This window comes from Chionomys nivalis, chromosome 9, assembly GCF_950005125.1.
Source record: "Chionomys nivalis chromosome 9, mChiNiv1.1, whole genome shotgun sequence".
In the NCBI taxonomy this organism is placed as follows: domain Eukaryota; kingdom Metazoa; phylum Chordata; class Mammalia; order Rodentia; family Cricetidae; genus Chionomys; species Chionomys nivalis.
In genome coordinates this window covers 55417784-55438612 of record NC_080094.1, presented here as the reverse complement: position 1 = coordinate 55438612, position 20829 = coordinate 55417784, and the positions used below count along the sequence as shown (strand labels likewise).

Sequence of the window (20829 nt, the reverse complement as noted above, 5' to 3'; positions counted from 1 at the left end):
ACCCGTGCCTGCACAAACACACACATGTATTGTGGTACATCCGTGCCTGCACAAACACACACACAACATGTACACAACCACAATAATAAAAATTTTAAACTAAAAAATTAAAAATTGAAAGGCAAAAAGATGGAAAATAAGAGAAAGGTGTGTAGGGAGGGGGTTCAATGAGATGGCTCAGAGGGTGAGGGTACTTGCTCCCAAGTCTGAAAACCTGTGTTTGGTCCTCAAAACATACAGTACAGGGAGAGAATTGATTCCCACTAATTGTCCTTTGATCTCCATACATCTATGTGCCTACACATATACACACAAAAATAAGTAAATAAAAATGTAATTTAATTTTTAAAAAATGTACCAAGTCTAGTGGTGCACACCTTTAAACTCAGCACTGCGGGCACAGAAGCAGGTGGATCTCTGTGAGCTCCAGGCCACTCGGTCTAAATGAAAAAGAGCTGGAATCAGGAGTTCTCTGCTATATAGCAAATCCGAGGCCAGCCTCGTCTATATGAGACGCTGCTTCAGAAATTTAAAAAAATTCACTGGGCAGTGGTGGTGCATGCCTTTAATTCCATCACTTAGGAGGCAGAGGTTGGTGGATCTCTGTGAGTTCAAGGCCAGCCTGTTCTATAGATAGTGTTCCAGGACAGTCAAAGCTATACAGAGAAACCCTGTCTCGAAAAAACCAAAAGTAAATAAATAAATAAAAATTAAAAAATGAAACAAATGTGGAGTGCTTTAAACTACATGGGTGGACCACATCTTTTTTGTTTGTTTTTAGTTTTGGTTTTGGTTTTTTGAGACAGTGTTTCTCTGTGTAACAGTCCTAGCTGTCCTGGAACTAGTTCTGTAGTTCAGGCTGGCCTCAAACTCACAGAGATCTGCTTGCTTCTGCCTCCTGAGTGCTGGGGTTAAAGGCAGGCACCATCACCGCCCGGCCACACCTCTATCGAGTGCTGTAATTGCAGACGTGTGTCACTATAGCTGTCTCTGAACATTTTACTTTTAAAATAATTACACACATACCGCACAGTGGCACACACCCTTAATCACAACACTCAGGAGACGGAAGCAAGTAGATCACCGTTTGACAGCAGCCTGGTCTACATACTGAGATCCAGGAAAGACAAACCCACATAATAGACCTTGACTCCAAAATTTTATGCTTTGTATGTGAGGGTATACGTATATATGTATGTCCACGGGTGGGGGAGGGGTATACATATGCCATGGTGCACATATGAAGGTCAGAGGACAACTGAAAAGAGGGGGTTAGTTCCTTCTACCATGAGGGGCCTGGGGATTAGACTCAGGGTGTCAGATTTGGTGGCAAACACCATTACCTATTGAGTTATCTCATCTGTCCAGTTTTTTAAAGAATGAGTTATTTTATGTGTATGAGTGTTTAGTTTGCTTGGATGTGTGTGCACCACCTGTGTTCCTGGTTCTACAGATGCAGAAGATGGCTTTGGGTCTCCTAAAACTGGAGTTACAGATGGTTATGAACCATCTTGTGGCCTCTGGGACTTAAACCCTGGTCCTGTGCAAGAACAAGTGAGCCATCTGAGCCATCTCTCCAGCCCCTAACTTCTTAAAAAATAGTTTTTGTTGTTTTCCTTATTTATTTAGATTTATTCTTACTTATGTGTCTATGTGGGTCCCCCTGAAGCTGGAGTTAGAGGCAGTCGTGAGCCACCACGCATGGGTGTTGAGAACCAAACGTGAATCTTCTGCGAGAGCAGAACACACCCTTACCCACTGAGCTGTCTCTCCAGCTTCTGAATTGAATGTTTTGTTTTTGCAGATAAGACAGTGATCTGAAATTGTTCTACATCAGAACACAGAGGAAATGCACCATGTCCACAATGGCTGGGTTTTGTCCTTACTGCTGAATGGCAGGATTATGAACAGTTCTCCGAACGTACCGTCTAGCCACTGGTTTAGAGGTCACTCCATGTTTCCTGGGAGCCCACCTCATGCCTCTATTAACCTGCAAGCCACTTGAGAGCGGGGACGCTCTGGAGTGCTTCCTTCGCAGACCAGCTGCATCCCACGGGGTAGGAGTTTACTATCTATGATGTAATGCAGGAATGGTGATGGCTTGCTAGATGCTGATAAGACCAGCAGACAGTCACGGCTTTTATACTACAGGCATTTGGCCAAACAGCCAAGTCGCGCGCGACACAGCCAAATTTGTCATTGCTTCTTCCTTCACAACTGGCTCCACTGGCCTAACGCCTTCTCTGGAACCATGGCCAGTTATCACTGGAATCTGGTCAAATCTCTGGGGTTTACACTAAAACATGTGTTCTCATTTGATGTCAGTGGTGAGGAAGAAGCTGAGAAATGTGTGTGTGTTGTACATGGATGCACGTGGGTGTGTGCAGACATGCACGCAGGTGTGTGTGCACCTGTGTGGGGGCCTGAGGTCAGCCTTGGGTATCTTCGATTACTGTTAACCTTGTTTCTTTGAAACAAAGACTCTCACCAACCCTGGAGCTCACTGATTCATCTAGGGTGCCTGGGCAGTGAGCTGCAGGGATTTGCGTGTCTATCCCGCCAGTAGCCCTGGAATTACAGATGCATGCTGCAGGGTCCATGCATGCTGCAGGGTCTAGGCACGCCGCAGGGTCCAGATTTTGCATAGTTTACCAACTGAGTGGTATCTCCAGCCTGAAAATCAGCAACTTTATAAAAAGAGGTCCATGGCCTAGTTTGCTTTCTATTGCTATGGTAAACACCACAGTCAGATGCAGCTGGAGGAAGAAAGGATTTATCTGGCTTATTTTTCCATGTCACAGTTCATCACCATGGGAATCCAGGGCAGAAACTCAACACAGGAACCTGGAGGAAAGAACTGAACAGGGGCCATGGAGGAGCACTAATGTGAGATTCCCCTCTGTGAGCTATGAATACGTTTTATTACCATTGGCTAATAAAGAAGCTGTTTCGGCCTATAGCAGGGCAAAAATTTAGCCAGACTGGAAGACATATAGAGAGAAAGTGGGTGGAGTTAGAGAGATGCCATGAAGTTGCCAAAGGAGAAAGATGCCAGATTGCCAGAACCTTACCGGCAAGCCAGAGCCTTGTAGTGATACACAGATTAAAAGAAATGAATTAATTAAAGATGTAAGAGTTAGTTAATAAGAAGCCTGAGCTAATAGGCCAAACAGTACCATAATTAATACAGTTCCTGTGTGGTTATTCGGGTCTGGGTGTCTGGGAACGAAAGAGCAGTCTCTGGTCACGGAGCACTGTGTATTGACTCATCCCCATGACTGGTCCAGTTTGTTTTTTTTCCTTTCTTTCTCAGACAAGATCTCACTATGTATCTCTGACTGGCCTGGAACTTGCTATGTAGACCAGGCTGGCCTCGAACTCACAGAGATCCACCTGCCTCTGCCTCCCAAGTGTTGGGACTAAAGGCGTGTGTAGTCAGATTTTTCTTTGTGCCTCTAGCTCACAAAAAACAACATGGAGACTTATTATTAATTATGAAAGCTTGCCCTTAGCTTAGGCTTGTTTCTAAGTAGCTCTCATAACTTACAATAACCCATTTCTATTCATCTATGTGTTGACACATAGCTCATGGCTTTTACCTCTCCTCCTGCACATCCTGCTTCCCCCCTTTCTTCTTCCCAGAGCTCTCTCTGTCTGGAAGTCCCACCTATACCTCCATCCTATGTATTGGGCATTTGAATTTTTATTAAACCAGTAACAGTGACATATCTTTTCAAAGTATAATCAAAAGTATTTCATAATAGGCATACAGCATTATGCCTGGCTCTACAGACCAGTCTAGTGACAGCAATTCCTCAGTTGAGGTTCCCTCTTCCTACCTAAACTTCCTCAGTCTCACTGAACCTTGAGTGGCGTGAATGAAGAAGAGGAAGGCTTGGGAATGGTCTGAAGAATCAGCAGAAACTGAAATAAGGACAGGTGACCTCAGAGCAAGACTCTACCCAGAGAAGCTTCCAGCTTGTGAAAAGGAAAAGCTAATCAAATTTTCTGCTTCTAAAAAGCAACAGCAAACTAAAGCCGCTGGAAATGGGATCCAGAACCAGCGGCAGAACACGGCAGTGTAGCTCACGTGGCTCTGGCTTTAGAATCAGGAGGGATAAAGGAGAAAAGGGGTTGTGGAATATCCCTCCACGGTCAGGGAGAGCTGTGGAGGCCAAGTAGGTAGCAGGGTTCCATACGTATTAGCCCTGAGAGGCCGTTACAGGAAGCTGTGAAAAGGAGGCCTAGATTGTACTGGAGGCTCCAAGATGTTGGGCACACCAGAGCTGCAAGGGGCCTGCTAGGGAGTGCTGTGTTAGGGAGTGGAGTCAGCCCAAGAGACAGAATTATGCTGTAGGTAGCAGGGCCAGAAGCCTTTTGACGGTGGACACGGAACTACAGAATCTGGATTTGCCCTGCTGGGTTTCAGTCTTGCTTTGGTCTAGTATCCTTCATTTGCCCTGCTTCCTCCCTTTTTTGAATGGTGATGCCTATTCTCTGCCGTCGTATGTTCGAAGTATCTGTAAGAGGATATTGAGAGAGTATCCCCTTAAGTAGGTATGATTCGTACCTATAACCACAACACTCTGAGGAAGAAGCTAGAAGATCTGGAGTTCAAGGTCAACCCTCACTACGTAGCCAGTTCAAGGACAGCCCAATTCACACCGCCTCAAACCTCTCCCTCCAACATGCCTTCTCCCTAAAGTGAACTTTAGGGTGAGCTCACTTATTGGGAGTATTTAGAATGGGGTCCACACATATGCCATATGCTCTGTGAGAGTGGACGCTTACGGTAACATTCTCTCGGTCAGGGCTGGCTTTCTCAGATGAAGGCTCAGCCTCATAATGAACAAGCAGGTTTGTCAGGTAAAGTAACTTTCAGAGTTTTGTCTTCTGTTCATCCTTGGGCCTAAAGGATGGTTTCAGCCGGTAAAGGGGGGAAAGGCACTTGAAACAAGCCGAATGACCTGAGGTTGATCCCTGCCTGGAATCCACATGGTGGAAGGAGAGAACCTGTCCCCATGAGCTGTCCTCCATGACTTCGAGCACACTGTGGGACATGCCCTGATCCACCCCCGTCCCGTGCACAGAAAATGAATAAATGACACTAATTTTTAAAAATGTATTTAAGTTCAATGTGCAGGAATATTTTGCCCAGATGAATGTATGTGCACAGGGCATCAGATCCCCTGGAACTAGAGTTACAGATGCTTATGAACCACCATATGGGTGCTAGGCTCAGAGCCCAGTTTCTTTGAAACAGCAACAAGTGCTCTTAACTGCTTCGCCATCTCACTAGTCCCCTAATTTAAATTAAAAACGGCAATAAAAAAAAGTGATGAGGAAGAGGGAGAAAGAAAATTTAAGAAAATAATAATAAGGCCTGAGGTTTGGCCTTGTGGCTCAGGCCTGCAGTGCTAGCATTCAGGAGGTCAAGAGAGGAGAATTGCCGTGAGTTTGAGGCTTGCTTCAGCTACAGAATAAGACCCTGTCCAAACAAAAGCAGCAAAAACAAATCAACTGGACATGATGGCGCGTGCTCATATCACAGCACTTAGATAGAAACATAGAAACATCAGGAATTCAAGGTCACCCTCCATGGACACCTGGTTAGTGCCAGGCCATCCTGGGCTACACAGTAAGCCATCCTGGGCTACACAGTGAGCCATCCTGGGCTACACAGTAAGCTCTACCTGGTTAGTTCCAGGCCACCCTGGGTTACACAGTGAGTTCTAAGTCAGCCCGAGACACATGAGACTCTGTCCCAAAAAGCAGAATACACAAAATGTATATTTTTAAGGTAAAAAGGAATTTCAGGCCACACAAAGGTAATCAGTTCATCGTTTTGTTGTCTTTTCTCCGCTGCTTGCTAATTAGCATTCTGACATTTGGTCCTTGTTTTGCTATTGTCAGTTTCATGTTTTCAGTGCTGGGCTTCACGCAGGAGCGGCCTCTGCCCTTTCAGGCACCTCCCAGGGAACTGTTCGTTTGTTTGTTTGAGACTGGGTCTCGCACTTAGCCCTGGCTGGCCTAGAACTTACGATGTAGACCAGGCTAGCCTTGAACTCACAGAGCTCTGCCTGTCTCTGCTTTATTTTTAAACTGAGATGTCTCCCTGAACCTGGAGCTCACTCTGCCTGATGGCCTGGACAGCAAGCGCTGGGGAGCCACCCATCTGGTCTCAGGGTGCTGAGATTTCAGATCGCGCAGTGCTTTCCGTGTCAATCACTCTGCCTCAGCCTCCTGAGTGCTGGCGTTCAGGGTGTCACCATACCTGACCAGACCCTTGCTTTAACGTGGCTGCTGCGGGAACCCAATCTCTGCTTCTTACCCTTCCTCAGCAAGCACGTCACCCTCTGGACTTCCTTGGCAGCCCTCCCTGTTTTTAAATAAGGTTTCTCGTAGCCCAGGCTGACCTCTACTTTGTTATGTAGTCAAGAATGAACATGAGCTTCTGTTCTCTTTTAAAAATTCTCCTTTCTTGCGGGGCGGTGATGGGGCACACTTTTAATCTTAGCACTCGGAAAGCAGAGGCAGGTGGATCTCTGTGAGTTCAAGGCTACCCTGGTCTACAGAGGGAGTTCCAGGACAGTCAGAATTGTTGCATAGAGAAAGCCTTTCTTTTTAAAATGCAGAATGTTTCAGGAACTTTCAAATCATTCTTGCACAGGGGCCATGTTAATCTTCTCTCTATTATTTCAATCTATTAGTATTTTATTTATTTAGTATTTATTTCAGTATTTTAGTGCTGCCAAAGCATCTTCTCTCTCTCTCTCTTACTCTCGCTCTCTGTTTCTTCTAAATTTTGACCTTGAGCTTCTAACTCTTCTACCCCACCTCTGACTGCTGGGACTACCACCACACCTAGTTTTATGCCGTGTTAAGGGTCTAATCTCCTGAAGCTAAATAAGCCCTCTACCAAGTAAGATCCCCAATTCATTTAAATCTAAAACTGTCCCAAACAGAAAATCTAAGGCCGAGGATGTGTTTCATGGTGCAGCATTTACATGGACTTGTCAAGTGTTGGGGTTGACCCTTTTGACCTGGATCTGAATTTGGTTAACAGTCTGATATCAGATATTAGTAACGCTGTCTAAACAAGCACAGAGCAATTATAAAAAATCCGATTGAACTCACCACGCTATTAAGAGATTTTTTTTCCCTCATTTTATAAATGTAGGAAGCCAGGTGGTGGTGGCGCACGCCTTTAATCCCAGCACTCGGGAGGCAGAGGCAGGCGGATCTCTGTGAGTTTGAGTCCAGCCTGGTCTACAGAGTGAGTTCCAGGACAGGCTCCAAAGCTACAGAGAAACCCTGTCTCGAAAAAGCAAAATAAATAAATAAATAAATAAATAAATAAACATAAATAAATAAATAAAATGTAGGAACATACGTGAGAGTTCAATTATGCAACTGCTAATAAACATTCACTAGTGAGCTATTGGTGACTGCCCTGGAGCAGGTTACTGGTGGTGTTGGGGGTTCTCTACAAGTGTTTTGAGCAGCTCTTCAGATCGGTCACGTGACCTCCACCCCCTCATTCAGCGCCTCCTCCGCCCCTCACCACTACCTGCCAGGTGTCTGGCTGTCCCTACACCCTTCCCCCATCTGCTCCGTCTGTCACTACATCTATAACGCGTTCCTCTGAGATGCTCTTCCATCTTACCATCGACGCTTCTCAGCCCACTCTCTTTCTCACGGTCTCTATTCAGCCTCAGGTCTCCCGTCCTGTTCAAACACCCCATCTTTCTAGTATTAACGCCTGATTATCCCCAACTACAATCTTCAATGGTCCATACTACAGCTTCCGCAATCTGTCCACGGTCAGCCCCATTTTCTCCACTGCCCTTCCCCTCACCCCCAAGCATCACATGGTTTATAGATTTCGCTCTGGATTTTCCTGATGACTATATAGAATGCCCTTTTCGCTCCCTTTTCTGGTACTAGGGCTTCAACCGAAGGCTTTCCAACATGCTAGACAAGTGCAGTCAACATCATTCAATTGGCCGGGTGCCTGGAAGCAGCCTGGCACCCACAGCTGAGCTTCACTTTTCCTTGTGACTCTTGCTCCTCCCCAAACACCAAGGAGCCACTGTGAGACAGAGGTTACAACATCACCGGGCATATGGCTTTCCCAATAGCTCTACTGCTTTGCCAATTTCTTTCCTCCTGTTTTGTTTTCTGAGGGTCTCACCTTGTAGGCCAGATTATCCTCTTTAGTAATCCTCCTGCCTCAGTCTTCCTGGTGCTGGAGATTAAACTTTGTGTGGTTTTCTTTCTATAGTGATACGAAAAATCCAGGTCTTATGCACGTTGGACAACGGCTTTGCCACTAAGCCACACTTCTGACTTATCCAGCTACTTTCTGGAAGCTGGTGGGCCCCTGGGAGTGGAGGAAGGAAGCTAGGACAGCACAGACAGCCTTTAAGTGACAATCTGAGGGAGCGAAACTTCAGAAACCTAAGATCCGCGGAAGCCTGCTGCTGGACGCCGCAGGGAAAGCTCGAGCTGCCCCCTAGCGCCTGGATGCGGAACTGCAGCAGGGTTGGCCGCGAGGGCTCGAGTTGCTTCGGGCCCAGCGCTGGCTCCGCCCCCGCCGCCCCGAGTCTCCGACACGCCTCCCTGTGCAATCTCCCGTGCACCCGGCTCCAGTTAACACTCACTTCTGAGACTCCGGAAGCACGTCATAAGCACGCGTCACGGGCTCGAGAGTCAGCTGAGCTGCCTGGGCGAGGTTGTGATCACCTAGGATCTGCTAAGGGGAGTGTATAATCTCTTGGGACTAGAGCTGGGGTGCAAAACTGCGCCAGATTCTAGTGGGGGCTCCTCAGTCTTCTCGTCCTAAACAGTGAAATAGAAAAGGGCCTCAGAATTTTTAAAAGGTCCCCCGGATCTGTCAGACGCAGGGGAGTCACAGCTTGCAAAGCCAGGACGACAGGGGTCCCAGTTGTGACCCCCAGACCTAAGGACCTGGGAGTGGAGGAAGGGAAACTCTGGCTTGAATACTATGGCGTCCATCCTGGATGAGTATGAGGACTCACTGTCCCGCTCAGCCGTCTTGCAGACTGGTTGCCCTACCGTGGGCATCCCCCATTCTGGTAAGTAAGAGGCCCCCAGTGCCCCTTTCAGTTACGCTAGCATTTGCGGGGAGGCCGGCTCAAGAGCATGGGGCGTGAATTCAGGATCTACGCCCCAAGCGCTTTCATCCCCCCGCTTGTCCGTTGTCGAAGTTTGAAAGAGCCACAGGAGCGGCCGTGTGATCTAGGCCTTACCACTAAGGTCCTTCAGAAGAGGGAACTGGGGCTCAGATGAGGAAGTACTTGCCTACCAGGCTACAGTTTGGCTTTTGGGAGAACTGAAAATAGGTTCGAGGCTTCCCCTGGTGTCTGGTTCTGTGAGTGTGCGTGTTTTCTCGGGGAAGCAGAGAGGGCGGGAATGAGCACAGAACCTGTGGAAGAAGGAGGTTCAAGCTTAACGGGAATTTTGTCACTGGATAGGAACGGTGGAGATGAGTGGCCTTGGATCAAGCTGGCTGCAGTGTAGAGCGTAGGTGTCATTTTTAGGGACAAGAGAGCAGAGTTGGCCCAGTGCTGTGATAATATTGCATCTGAGTAGCGAGAAAACAGCTGCAGTCTGTGCACAGTGCTAATGGGGTCGAGTCCCCAGAACGCTCTACTTATCATGGGGACTCCCTGAGCCACGTTACTGTGTGGACTGGGAAGAAGGGGCAACTTTAGTTCTCTTGGAATTGGTGAGCTAAAGACCAGTAGGGGAGCATGCCCAAACCTCTCCCTCATACCCCTCCCCATTACCCCTGGAATGAGCACACCATGATACAGCCTCATCTCAGCTTCAGAGAACCAGTCCCTGCTACTCTCACAAGTGGAGAAGAGCCCAGGCCCTTACTGGGAAGACAACCAGAGAATGAATGTCGAGCCCTTCATTAACTAAGATCCCGTGAGCATGGATGTACTTGGGAAGTTAGCCAGGCAGTGGTGGCACACACCTTTAATCCCAGCACTCGCCTTTTATCCCAGCACTCGGGAGGCAGAGTAGGCGTATCTCTGTGAGTTCCAGGCCAGTCTGGTTTACAGAGGGAGTTCTAGGACAGCCAGGACTGTTACACAGAAAAAAGAGAAATCCTGTTTTGAAAAACCAAACCAACCAACCAACCAAACAAAATACCCAACCCGTACTTGGGAAATAGAAGAGTGTCAGGTAACTGTTGTTTCTTAGGGTTTCTGGGCTGCCCCGCCCCTTTCTCTGGCTGTCAATCTTTTTCTTCCCTCCCACCCTGCAGGGTATGTAAACGCGCAGCTGGAGAAGGAAGCGCCCATCTTCACGAAGCAGCGCATTGACTTCACTCCAGCAGAGCGCATCACCAGCCTTGTGGTCTCCTGTAATCAGCTCTGCATGAGCCTGGGCAAGGATACGCTGCTCCGGTAATAGACGTGGGGACTTTTACCTGACCGGGGTCCTCCTCCGCACTTGGCAAGTGAAACAGTACATAGTCAGGAGCTACCTGCTTCTTTCCCAGAGTGAATAGTTGTTATAACAACTAGTGATAGGGTACCTGGCATTTCTGAGGCCCTGGGTTTGATTCCCAGCACTGCAAAATAAAATGTTGTACATACGAATGCCGAGGCTGGAGCTCGGTGGCTGAGTACTGGCCGAGTCCTTGACTAAATGCTCAGCGTACCTGAGACGAGGGATGGTGTGCACACCTGTAATCACAATACTTGAGAGGTGGAGGCAGGAGGAGCTGAAGTTCAAGGGCATCATTGGCTATATAGTGAATTTGAAGCCAACCTGGGCTATGTGAGACCCTGTTTCAGACAGATTTCAGTGTGTGGCATGTGCCTGTATTCTCAGCACTAGGGAGGCTGACAAGGAGGATTGGGAGCTTGTTCTGGGCTGCTACATGAGAACTGTCTCAGAAGACCAAAGAATAAACAGATAAACCCCTTATATGCTAATAAGAAGACAATTTAGAATAAAGGGGAGGGTAAACAATACCCTCAGGCAGTGCACCCAAAAAGAACTTCTGGACTGGGGTCAGGCAGTAACGTGCTTGCTTTGTAAATCTGAGAACCCATGTAAAAAAGCTGCACTTGGCAGTGTGTGCATTTGCCCACACTCTGGAGTGGGTCAGACAGGTGAATGCTGGGAGCTTGCAAGCCAGCCCGTATGGCCAAATTGGTGAGCTTCAGCTTCAGTGGGACACCCCATCTCAAAAAATAAAGTGGACTGGACTTTGGTTCCCAGCACCCACACTGAGAATCTCACAACTGCCTATAGGTCTAGGGGGTCCAGTACCCTCTCTGGCCTCTGTGAGTACTGCTGCACACACGCATGATTAAATAAAATGAGTTTTGTTATACACTATATTTATTTGTTATAAACTAATTCTAGGGAGGCTGGAGAGATGGCTCAGAGGTTAAGAGCACTGACTGCTCTTCCAGAGGTCCTGAGTTCAATTCCCAGCTTCCACATGGTGGCTCACGGATCTCTGTGAGTTTGAGGCCAACCTGGTCTACAAGAGCTAGTTCCAGGACAGGCTCCAAAGCTACAGAGAAACCCTGTCTCAAGAAACCAAAAAAAAGAAAAAAAGCCGGGCTTAACTAGGCCTGCTGCCAAGCCTCACCACCTTAGTTAGATGACCAAGAACCTCAGACCCACATGGGAGAAGGAGAGAAATGGCTACTGCAAGTTGCCCTGTACTTTCATCTTATGCACCATGGCACATGTGTGCACATGCACACACGGACGTGAACGTGTGCACACACAATTTAATTATTTTTATTTAAAAAAAAAAAAAACTAGCCGGGCGGTGGTGGCGCACGCCTTTAATCCCAGCACTTGGGAGGCAGAGGCAGGCGGATCTCTGTGTGTTCGAGACCAGCCTGGTCTACAGAGCTAGTTCCAGGACAGGCTCCACAGCCACAGAGAAACCCTGTCTCGAAAAACCAAAAAAAATAAAAATAAAAAAAAAATAAAAAAAAAAAACTAGCCAGGCAGTGGTGGCACATGCCTTTAATCCCAGTACTCAGGAGACAGAGGCAGGCAGATCTTTGAGGTCAGCCTGGTCTACAGAGCTAGTTCCAGGGCAGCCCAGGTACACAGAAAAACCTTGTCTCAAAACAAACTGGGCGATGGTGGTGCATACCTTCAATCCCAGCACTCGGGAGGCAGAAGCAGGTGGATCTCTGTGAGTTCTGGCCTACAAAACAAGTTCCAGGACAGCTAGGGCTGTTACACAAAGAAACCCTGTCTCAAAAAAAAAAAAAACAAAAAAATACAAAAATAAAAATAAATAAATCTATAAATTATATTCAGTCATAATTTGAGTGAATATAAAATAAAGTAGCCGTTTGAAGGAGTACTGACTCAAGAATATTGATCATGGCATTATTTGTAGTAAGAAAAATGACCTGAAAACTAAATGCCCACTGATAAGGAAATAGTAACTAAATTATAATTCAGCTATAAAGTGGGATGCCATGCAATTATTAAAAACATTGAGGGCTAGAAACATAGCTAAGCCAGTAAAGGTGCTTCTGCCAACCCTTCCAACCTGACATCAATCCTAGGACCTGTATCCATGGTGGAAGGCAAGAACTGACTCCCACAGGTTGTCCTCTGACTTCCATTATTCATGTGCGCCTCCCCCCACAGTAAATAAATTAGTGCAATAAGAAAATTAAAAGCAATTTAAAAGAATAAAACCTTTAAGTCAGGAAGTGGCACACATCTTTAATCCCAGAACTTCAGAGGCAGAGGCAGGTGGATCTTTGTGAGTTTGAGACCAGCTTGGCCTATAAAGTGAGTTCCAGGACAGCCAGGATTGTTAGAGAAACCCTGTCTTGGGGTAAAAAAGAAAGCAAGCTTTATTTATTGGTTACTATAAACTTCATAAAATATAAATTGAGAAAGTCAAGTTACAAATAGCAGTGTGAAGTTGTTTTTGTAATTAAAGCTTTCAAGTCTGTGATATAAAAAGGAACTGCCCAGGTGCTGGAGGACAGCTCAGCAGTTAAGAGTGCTTACTGCTCATGCAGAGAGGACCTGGCTTAGATTCCCAACACTCACATGGCAGCTCACAGCTGTCTGTAACTCCAGTTCCAGGGGATCCAATACCCTCCTCTGACTTCCATGGGTTCCTGTACACACTTCCGTACATTCATGCACAACATACATACACCAAATACATAATGTAAATGTAAAGAGGGGACTTCCCTGTTTGAGAGTGACACTGTGACCCTTGACCTTACAGCATTGACCTGGGCAAGGCAAGTGAACCCAACCGTGTGGAACTGGGGCGCAAGGATGATGCCAAAGTTCACAAGATGTTCCTGGACCACACTGGTAGGTGGTGTCGGAGATCTGAGGGGGGCTCCTGAGAGCGTGCATGCCTGGAGGGGTGGGATCTGACCAGGGAGGAAGACACAGTATCCACTCAGGTACGTTTTCCGTCCACTCCAGGCTCTCACCTGCTGGTTGCTCTGAGCAGCACCGAGGTCCTCTATATGAACCGGAACGGGCAGAAGGTCCGGCCATTGGCACGCTGGAAGGGACAGTTGGTGGAGAGTGTGGGCTGGAACAAAGCCCTGGGCAACGAGAGCAGCACTGGGCCCATCCTGGTCGGCACAGCCCAAGGACAGATCTTTGAAGCAGAGCTCTCTGCTAGCGAAGGTGGCCTTTTTGGCCCCGCCCCTGATCTCTACTTCCGGCCACTGTATGTGTTAAATGAAGAAGGGGGTCCTGCACCCGTGTGCTCCCTTGAGGCTGAGCGTGGCCCTGATGGGCGAGGCTTTGTCATCGCCACCACCCGGCAGCGTCTCTTCCAGTTCATAAGCCGCGCGGTAGACGATGCTGAAGCCCAGGGCTTCTCAGGCCTCTTTGCTGCCTATACGGACCACCCGCCCCCATTCCGTGAGTTTCCTAGCAATTTGGGGTATAGTGAGTTGGCTTTCTATACCCCCAAGTTACGCTCTGCGCCTCGTGCCTTCGCCTGGATGATGGGAGACGGTGTGCTGTATGGCTCCCTGGACTGCGGGCGTCCTGATTCGCTGCTGAGCGAGGAGCGCGTGTGGGAATATCCAGCGGGGGTCGGGCCTGGGGCCAGTCCACCCCTAGCCATCGTCTTGACCCAGTTTCATTTTCTGCTGCTGCTGGCAGACCGGGTGGAGGCTGTGTGTACCCTGACAGGGCAGGTGGTACTTCGGGATCACTTCCTGGAGAAGTTTGGACCACTGAGGCACATGGTGAAGGACTCGTCCACAGGTCACCTCTGGGCCTACACCGAGCGTGCGGTCTTCCGGTACCACGTGCAGCGCGAAGCTAGGGATGTCTGGCGCACGTACCTGGACATGAACCGTTTTGACCTGGCCAAAGAGTATTGTCGAGAGCGGCCAGACTGCCTGGACACAGTCCTGGCCCGAGAGGCCGATTTCTGCTTCCGCCAGCACCGCTATCTGGAGAGCGCCCGCTGTTACGCTCTAACCCAGAGCTACTTCGAGGAGATTGCCCTCAAGTTTTTGGAGGCCCGGCAAGAAGAGGCACTGGCCGAGTTTCTACAGCGGAAACTGGCCGGCCTGAAGCCAACGGAGCGTACCCAGGCCACACTGCTAACCACTTGGCTGACGGAGCTCTACCTGAGCCGGCTTGGTGCCCTGCAGGGTGACCCGGATGCTCTGAATCTCTACCGGGATACCCGGGAATGCTTCCGCACCTTTCTCAGTAGCCCTCGGCACAAGGAGTGGCTCTTTGCGAGCCGGGCCTCTATCCACGAGCTGCTCGCCAGTCATGGGGACTCAGAGCATATGGTGTACTTCGCGGTGATCATGCAGGACTATGAACGAGTGGTGGCCTACCACTGCCAGCACGAGGCCTATGAGGAGGCCCTGGCTGTCCTTGCCGGCCACCGTGACCCCCAGCTCTTCTACAAATTCTCACCCATCCTCATCCGGCATATCCCCCGCCAGCTAGTGGATGCCTGGATTGAGATGGGCAGCCGCCTGGACGCCCGGCAGCTCATCCCTGCCCTGGTGAACTATAGCCAGGGTGGTGAGGCTCAGCAGGTGAGCCAGGCCATCCGCTATATGGAATTCTGTGTGAATGTCCTCGGCGAGACTGAGCAAGCCATTCACAACTACCTGCTGTCGCTGTATGCACGTGGCCAGCCAGCCTCGCTGCTGGCCTACCTGGAGCAAGCTGGGGCCAGCCCGCACCGTGTGCATTATGACCTCAAGTACGCACTTCGACTCTGTGCCGAGCATGGTCACCACCGCGCTTGTGTTCACGTCTATAAGGTGCTGGAGCTGTATGAAGAAGCTGTGGACCTGGCCCTGCAGGTAAATCTTGTCCTCATCCAGGAGAGGGACCTAGAGAGGAGTAAGTTAAAGAGGCAGAAAGGTTGGGGGAGGTAAGGCAGGTGCTTGCTGGCGTCTCAGCCAGAGAACTGCTGTAGTGTAGAAGTTAAAACTCAGACCGAAAGCTGAGTTTGAGGTGTGTGTTTGTTGCCTGTAATCCCTACACTTGGGAAGTTAGGGCAGAAGAATCATGAGTTTGAGGCCAGTTTAGGCTACACAGCGAGTACCTGTTTTTTTTGGGTTTGTTTTTTGGTTTTCAAGATAGGGTTTTTCTGTGTAGCCCTGGCTGTTGTAGAACTCACTCTGTAGACCAGTCTGGCCTCAAACTCACAGAGATCCTCCTGCCTCTGCCTCCTGAATGCTGGTATTAAAGGTGTGTGCCGCCACCACTACTCAGCGCACATTGGCACTTTGCCTGCATGTATGTCTGAGTGGGGGAACTATATCCTCTGGAACTGGAGTGTCGTGTGGGTGCTAGGAATTGAATCTTGGTCCTCTGGAAGAGCAGCCAGTGCTCTTAACTGCTGAGCCATCTCCCCAGACCCCATGCAGGAAAAGGAAGAAAGAACACGTACTGGGACCTCGGGGTTTGAATTCTGACTTCATCATCTTGCTCTGTGATTTGGGGCTGGCATCTGAGCCCTGCTCTGCCTTGATTACCCGTTAAGTGGTGGTAACGAGCCGGCACGATGGATGGGTGGGTGAAGAAAGCTCTTGCTATACAAACCTGATCACCTGAGTTCTGCCCACAGAGCCCAGAGTGGAAGGAGAGAACTGACTGCCAAAGTTGCTCTCTGCCTGCACACATCTCCCTTCCCGCCATAATTATAATAAAAGAAAAAATTATAAAAGTTTGTGAAGGTAATGTTGAGAGTATTTTTTGTTTTGTTTTGTTTTTTGAGACAGACCTGTGTAGATAAGCCTGTAGCTACAAATCTGTGCAGCCCTGGCTGTTCTGTTCTTGCTCTGTAGACCAGGCTTGCCTTGAACTCAGGTCCTCTTGCCTCTGCCTTTTTTTTTTTTTTTTTTTTTTTTTTGGTTTTTCGAGATAGGGTTTCTCTGTGGTTTTGGAGCCTGTCCTGGAACTAGCTCTTGTAGACCAGGCTGGTCTCGAACTCACAGAGATCCACCTGCCTCTGCCTCCCAAGTGCTGGGATTAAAGGCGTGCGCCACCACCGCCCGGCTTGCCTCTGCCTTTTGAATGCTGGGATTAAAGGCGTGTTCCACCACCACCCGACTAAAAGTATTTTTTACCTTATAATATGAGTTAGTATAGTATAATCAGGAACTGATTATAGTGGCTACACAGTGAGTTCTAGGCCAGCCTGGGCTACATAGTAAGCCACTGCTGTCTCAAAATAAAATAATAAAATAATAATAATAATAATAATCAATAGGGACTGGAGAGATGGTTCAGAGGTTAAGTGTAGTGGTTGCTCCCGCAGAGGACCTGGGTTTGGTTCCCAGCACCCATGTGGTTCCCAGCCACCTGTAACTCCGGTTCAGGAGGATCTGATGGCCTCTTCTGGCCAACACAGGTACCAACAAGTAAATAAACTAAAATAAGTACTCAAGCATGCTGTGCCCGATACACACATTAGCAGAGAAAAGATGCTAACTTACATCTTTCAAATCCTGAAAGGTTGTTGTTGATGTGGACGCCCGGGGAGGGCATCTGCTGGCCTCATCTGTTGTTCTCTGCCTTGTTCCTTCGAGGCAGGGTCTCTCAGGACCTAGGCGTTCTGGGTTTTGGTAACACTGATAACCCTCAAGCCCCACCCACCCTTGTACACATCCTATACTACCAGACATCCTCCACCCATCCTCCGCGCCCTCTAACTCTGGTGTTACAGGTCTGTGCAAGACCACGGCCAGTTTGTTATGTGGTTGCTGGGATCTAAGCAGGGCCATCTTCCCAGAGTCTCACTCTATAGGTTTCCTTAGGTACCCCAAACTGATCTGGAAATCTCTGTGTAGCCCAGGCTGGCCTCAAGCCGAGCCTTAATCCAGGATTTAGAATATTGCAGCAAGAGCACAAATAGTTCCTGTGTGACCTGTTTTGATTTTTAAGACAGGGTCTCCCATAGCCCAGGCTGGCTTCAAACTTGGCTGCATTCCTGTTTCCACTTCCTGAGTGCCGGGGTGTGGCTATGCAACATTATCATCATTAAATTCACCAAAATTGGAGGCCTGCCACCAAAAATAGCCTCTCCGTAGCTGTGACAGGACAGACCAGTAGAGGTTTCTGCTGTACCTCTTGCTACCTGGAGAGCAGAGCGTCCTGCCTGTGCTCCCTCCTCGGGCCGTCTTCTGTGGCCGTCTGTCTTTGCAGAAGTCTGATCCTAGGTGGGGAGGGCTTGACCCTGACGCCCATGGTCTCTCCACAGGTGGATGTGGACCTGGCCAAGCAGTGCGCAGACCTGCCCGAGGAGGACGAGGAGCTGCGCAAGAAGCTGTGGCTGAAGATTGCCCGGCACGTGGTGCAGGAGGAGGAGGATGTGCAGACCGCCATGGCCTGCTTGGCCAGCTGCCCCCTGCTCAAGATCGAGGACGTGCTGCCCTTCTTCCCCGACTTCGTCACCATCGACCACTTCAAGGAGGCCATCTGTAGTTCCCTGAAGGCCTACAACCACCACATCCAGGAGCTGCAGCGGGAGATGGAGGAGGCCACGGCCAGTGCCCAGCGGATCCGCCGAGACTTGCAGGAGCTGCGGGGACGCTATGGCACTGTGGAGCCTCAGGACAAGTGCTCCACGTGTGACTTCCCTCTGCTCAACCGACCCTTTTACTTGTTCCTCTGTGGCCACATGTTTCACGCCGACTGTCTCCTGCAGGCTGTGAGGCCTGGCCTTCCTGCTTACAAGCAGGCCAAGCTTGAGGAGCTGCAGCGCAAGCTTGGGGCTGCCCCTCCTCCCACCAAAGGCTCAGCCAAGGCCAAAGAGGCCGAAGCTGGGGCTTCAGCCGGGGGGCCCAGCCGGGAGCAGCTCAAGGCTGACCTAGACGAACTGGTGGCTGCTGAGTGTGTGTACTGTGGGGAGCTGATGATTCGTTCCATTGACCGGCCCTTCATTGACCCCCAGCACTATGAGGAGGAACACCGCAGCTGGCTGTAGGAAGGGGTCCTCTTGTGGGGGTCAGGCAGGGATGCAGCTACCAGACCCTCCGGAGAAGGCCTTACTCTGGTTGGTGTTCAGTCCTTGAGACTGCGGGGCCTGTGATTGTGGGGGTGTGGGATCCAGGCTGCTGCCCTGAGGTTTCAGACCTACCTTGGAGCGGTTCCTCCCCCAGGCAGCCCGTGAGCCCTGGAGAGGTCACATGATCTGTCTAGCCCCCTGTATCTGACAGCTTCCTGGTTCCTGCTCTACCCTGACGTGTTCACCTGGACTGAGCAGCTCGCCTTTCTGTGCCGCTCTGGCCTCTAGGCCTCCAGCCCTCCCTCTTCTGTCTGAACCAGGCGTCCCCGGGCACTGTGGAGGTGGCACTGAGGCCAGGCATGCTCGTGTGGGCACGTGCAGATACTGGTGTGACTGGGAGGGACCGGGGCTCCACTGTGGGGTTGTCCCAAGGCTGAAGGCAAACCCAGGACCAGCGGACATGGTAACAAGCGGGAAGTATTAAATCGTCTGCTCTAAGTGGTGGCTCTGGACTCCATGGCTTCGTGTTGATGCCAGGAGGGGCTGGGATGCCACAAGAAGGCCTCCTGCAATGAGTGTGGTGGTGTCTCACACCTTTAATCCCAACCCTCCGGAGGCAGAAACAGGAGGATGTCTATGTGGTCAAGACCAGTCTGGTCTATACAATGAGTTCTAGGCCAGCCAAGGCTACAGTAGTATGACCCCGTCTCAAATAAAATTAAAAAAAAAAGGACTTCCTCCACTAGTCTTCGCATGTGGTCCTTCACTGGGGTGAGACGGGACAGTCTTTCCAGATTGTACTTGCTTCCTCTATCCTCCAACTGTAAGGCTCAGGGAGAGTTTACATCCTAAGTCATAGAGCTATTCTTCATTTGGCCAGCAGGTGGTGCTGCTGCTCGCAGAATTCACCCAACGCCGACACCTTGGGACATTCTCCCATCAGTCGTATTAATGCTTCCTCGGCCATTCCCTTCCTAGTTGTAAGAATCTTCTAGAAGTCCCCACTGCCCGAGCACGATTCTCTTGCCCTGAATTATTTTTCCGTGGTTTTTAATAGCATATGTTATATAATATGGGTTCCTTGGGTCACAGTCACCTCCTCTCCTGTTGCTTTCTCTAATCCCCCCACTCCCACTAATCCCTTCCTCTTCCCCACTAGCCCTCCCCTCTTGTACCCTCGTGTCTGTGTTTGTGTGCAGACATGCACACGTGTGGCTTAGTGATAGCCTGTGTCCCCGTTTTTCGTTAGGGATGGTTATAGGAACACAGGCACCGAAGCAGTGTCTGCGACACCACGGAGAATGAAAAAGTGCCTCCTCCCATCAGTCCTTGTCGCCTGTTTGTTCTTCTAGACAGGGTTTCACCGTACAGCCCTGGCTGCCCTGGAACTCACTCTGTAGACCAGGCTGGCCTCAAACTCACCCACCGAGATGCACCTGCCTCTGCCCCCCGGGATTAAAGGTGTGCGCCACCACCTCCCGGCTCCTGTGCTGATCTTGTGTGGGTGTGAGATCAGCAGTCACAGCCGCTGTGGGTACAAGAGTGCAGCAGCCGTGTGGCGCCCAGAGGTAGTGTTCTGCACCACCCCTTCCTCCTGCTCTTCCTTCTGCCTCTACTGCATGTTCCCTGATCCTTGGACGGGGTGTAACCTGTAGCTGGCTCGTATACGGCCTTAAGTCCCCACTCTCTCCAGTGACTCTTACACATTCTGTATTTTGTTTACTACTCTGACAGATTGGATCTCTGCCAGCCTGGGCGTGGCTTTGCTATCTATAGCCACTATCAGGCTCCGTGGCATTTGATCTCTTCTCTCCTTATCTTTCTCCTGTGGCTTTGTCTTTACTCAGCTCCAGACAGCACCTTCTAAGCTGGAGCCCGAAGCTGTGTCCTAGGATGTTCTGGAGTTAGGCCTTCTGGAGACAGCCGTTGCCCCCTGCACAGGTGTTCATGGAGCATTGTCTGGCTTGATGGATGAACAGTAGTGTTCCTGTCTCTGACCCTAGAACAACAGGGCCTCCTCTGGCCTCTGCCAGCCCAGTGACTCCCAAGGATCCTGTCTTCCAGAAGCAAGGGTAGGGGCTTGGCAGAGGGCATCCTAGTCCTATTGGCCTCCTCTTCGAGGAGGACATGGGAGAATTCTATCTCCTTCCCATGCGGCCTAGGCGCCTTCACACTTAGATAAAACAGGAGACAGCAGAGAGGTTCCCTGTTCACAGGATCAGGGGACACTGAGAATAAAATCTTGGTTTCTCTACCCCCAAACGGATTGCTTACTGGTGGCTCAGACGAAACAGCTTGGAACTGCTGTCTTTGTACATAATGGG

At 49.7% G+C, this 20829-nt stretch overlaps 1 protein-coding gene and 1 non-coding gene across 2 annotated transcripts; one reads left to right on the top strand and one right to left on the bottom strand.

The window, feature by feature from the left end:
• Positions 1-6625: 6625 nt before the first annotated feature.
• LOC130882153 (U6 spliceosomal RNA) lies at positions 6626-6727 on the bottom strand. Its single transcript, XR_009057789.1, has one exon. It is a non-coding gene; the product is annotated as a U6 spliceosomal RNA (small nuclear RNA).
• A 1980-nt stretch (positions 6728-8707) lies between these two features.
• Positions 8708-19244, top strand: Vps18 (VPS18 core subunit of CORVET and HOPS complexes). Its single transcript, XM_057781843.1, has 5 exons — positions 8708-9098; positions 10301-10442; positions 13274-13365; positions 13483-15353; positions 17759-19244. The coding sequence occupies exons 1-5, from the start codon at positions 9008-9010 to the stop codon at positions 18482-18484; spliced, it is 2922 nt and encodes a 973-aa protein (XP_057637826.1). The 5' UTR covers positions 8708-9007; the 3' UTR covers positions 18485-19244.
• Positions 19245-20829: the final 1585 nt, after the last annotated feature.